The sequence below is a fragment of the Neopelma chrysocephalum genome, unplaced genomic scaffold (genome assembly GCF_003984885.1).
Source record: "Neopelma chrysocephalum unplaced genomic scaffold, ASM398488v2 Primary Assembly neopelma1_96564, whole genome shotgun sequence".
NCBI classification, from domain to species: Eukaryota; Metazoa; Chordata; class Aves; order Passeriformes; family Pipridae; genus Neopelma; species Neopelma chrysocephalum.
This window is the reverse complement of record NW_020925209.1, coordinates 2,300-4,003: the sequence shown is the minus strand read 5'-3', so window position 1 is coordinate 4,003 and position 1,704 is coordinate 2,300. Positions and strand designations below refer to the sequence as shown.

At 70.2% G+C, this 1,704-nt stretch overlaps 2 protein-coding genes across 2 annotated transcripts in view; one reads left to right on the top strand and one right to left on the bottom strand.

Moving 5' to 3' along the window:
• Positions 1-37: 37 nt before the first annotated feature.
• Positions 38-1,189, top strand: LOC113981467 (nuclear receptor subfamily 1 group I member 2-like). Its single transcript, XM_027708862.1, has 5 exons — positions 38-264; positions 353-498; positions 589-705; positions 791-890; positions 980-1,189. The coding sequence occupies exons 1-5, from the start codon at positions 38-40 to the stop codon at positions 1,107-1,109; spliced, it is 720 nt and encodes a 239-aa protein (XP_027564663.1). The 3' UTR covers positions 1,110-1,189.
• Positions 1,190-1,467: 278 nt separating this feature from the next.
• Positions 1,468-1,704, bottom strand: part of TOMM40L (translocase of outer mitochondrial membrane 40 like) — a 2,465-nt gene continuing 2,228 nt past the window's right edge. Inside the window, exon 8 of the mRNA XM_027708861.1 lies at positions 1,468-1,563. Coding sequence (XP_027564662.1) covers positions 1,468-1,563 — 96 coding nt within the window. The remainder of the gene's footprint in view (positions 1,564-1,704) is intronic.

Below are 1,704 nucleotides of genomic sequence, written 5' to 3'. Positions count from 1 at the left end.
CACCCCAACTGTCCCCACAGGTGCCCCATCTGTCCCCATGTGCACCCTGACTGTCCCCCTGTCCCCCCAGCCCGCCGTCCGTCTGTACATCCCCAGCCCCCCCGGGCCGGGGGTGGCCGCGGGGGGGTCCCCCCCTCCTCTGCCACCCCCCCCGGAGGAGGACGTGCTGCCCGACGTGTTCTCGATGCTGCCCCACTTCGCCGACCTGAGCACCTTCATGATCCAGCAGGTCATCAACTTCGCCAAGGAGATCCCTGTCTTCAGGTGGGTGCGTTTGGGTGGGGGGGCACACACGGGGCTGGGACCTCCCTGTGTCACCCCGGTGACGTCCCCTCGCGCCCCCCACCCCCAGGAGTTTGCCCATAGACGCCCAGATCTCGCTGCTGAAAGGGGCCACGCTGGAGATCTGCCAGATCCGCTTCAACACCGTCTTCAACGCCAACACCAAGGCGTGGGAGTGCGGCCAGCACTGCTACACCATCCGTGACGGGGCGCTGGGTACGGACCTTGGGGATGGCCAGGGGGGCATGGGGACGGCCCTGCGCCCCTCCCGGGTCACCCTGTCACCCCCCCGTCACCCCCCCAAAGCGGGGTTCCAGCAGGTCTACCTGGAGCCACTGCTCAAGTTCCACGAGAGCCTGAGGCGGCTGCGCCTGCACGAGGCCGAGTACGCCCTGCTCCAGGCCATGCTGCTCTTCTCCCCAGGTGGGCACCGCGCTGGGGGGGCACGGGGGGGGACGGCTGGGTGTCCCCCGGGGCCTCGCTGATGTCCCCTCACCCCCCCCCTCAGGCCACGCCGACATCGCCCAGCGCGACCTCATCGACCAGTTCCAGGAGAAGGTGGCCCTGACCCTCAAGAGCTACATCGACCACCGGCACCCCGAGGGCAGGTGGGTGCTCAGAGGGGGGTGGCAGCGTCCCTGGGGGGTGGCAGGGATGGCACCCTGGCAGGCATGTCCCTCACCCCCCCCTTCCCCAGGTTCCTGTACCCGAAGCTGCTGCTGCTGCTGACGGAGCTGCAGACGCTGAAGGTGGAGAACACGCGGCAGATCCTGCACATCCAGGACCTGTCCTCCATGACCCCCCTGCTCTCCGAGATCATCAGCTGACCCCCAGCCGGGGTGGCACCCCCTCGGTCCCCAAGTGCCACCACGGGGGACAGAGTAAAGCTCCTTTATTCAGCCAGGCCCCCCCGGAGCCAGCCCGTGTGTCACCTGGGGAGGGGGGACTGAGGCACGGCCGGGTGGCACCACCGGGGACAACGGGAACCCCCGGCCCCCCCCTGGGGACCCGTGGCAGCAGCCGCACCCACGCGGTGGCACCGGGGACAACGGGCCCCCCCCGTGCTGTCACACGGTGTCCCCAAGGCCACGGCGTCCCTGTGGCCCCCCTGGGGCCAGGCCTGGCAGCTCCCTGAGCAGGACAGTGCCCCCCGTGCCCCCTGTGCCCCCCGTGCCCGCTGTGCCCTCAGCCCACGGTGACGCTGAAGCCGCAGTGGAACCGGTTCCTCCAGTGGTTCAGGAAGGCGCCCAGGGCCAGCGTGACGGGCAGGGGGGGCAACTTCTTCTCCAGCACCCCCCCCACGCTCCAATTGCTGTCCAGGAGCCCTGGGGAGGGGGTAGTGGGATGAGGGGGGTGATCTCCAGGAGGGGGGCACAGGGTGGGGGCCAGCCAGGATATAGGGGGGGGGCCTCGCCCACCTCT

Bases quoted from the DNA above. Each gene is read 5' to 3' on its own strand.
- LOC113981467 (XM_027708862.1), top strand. From the start codon at position 38: ATGTGCACCCTGACTGTCCCCCTGTCCCCCCAGCCCGCCGTCCGTCTG. The intron at 265-352 runs GTGGGTGCGTTT...CCCCACCCCCAG, and splicing joins AAGGAGATCCCTGTCTTCAG to GAGTTTGCCCATAGACGCCC. The intron at 499-588 runs GTACGGACCTTG...ACCCCCCCAAAG, and splicing joins CATCCGTGACGGGGCGCTGG to CGGGGTTCCAGCAGGTCTAC.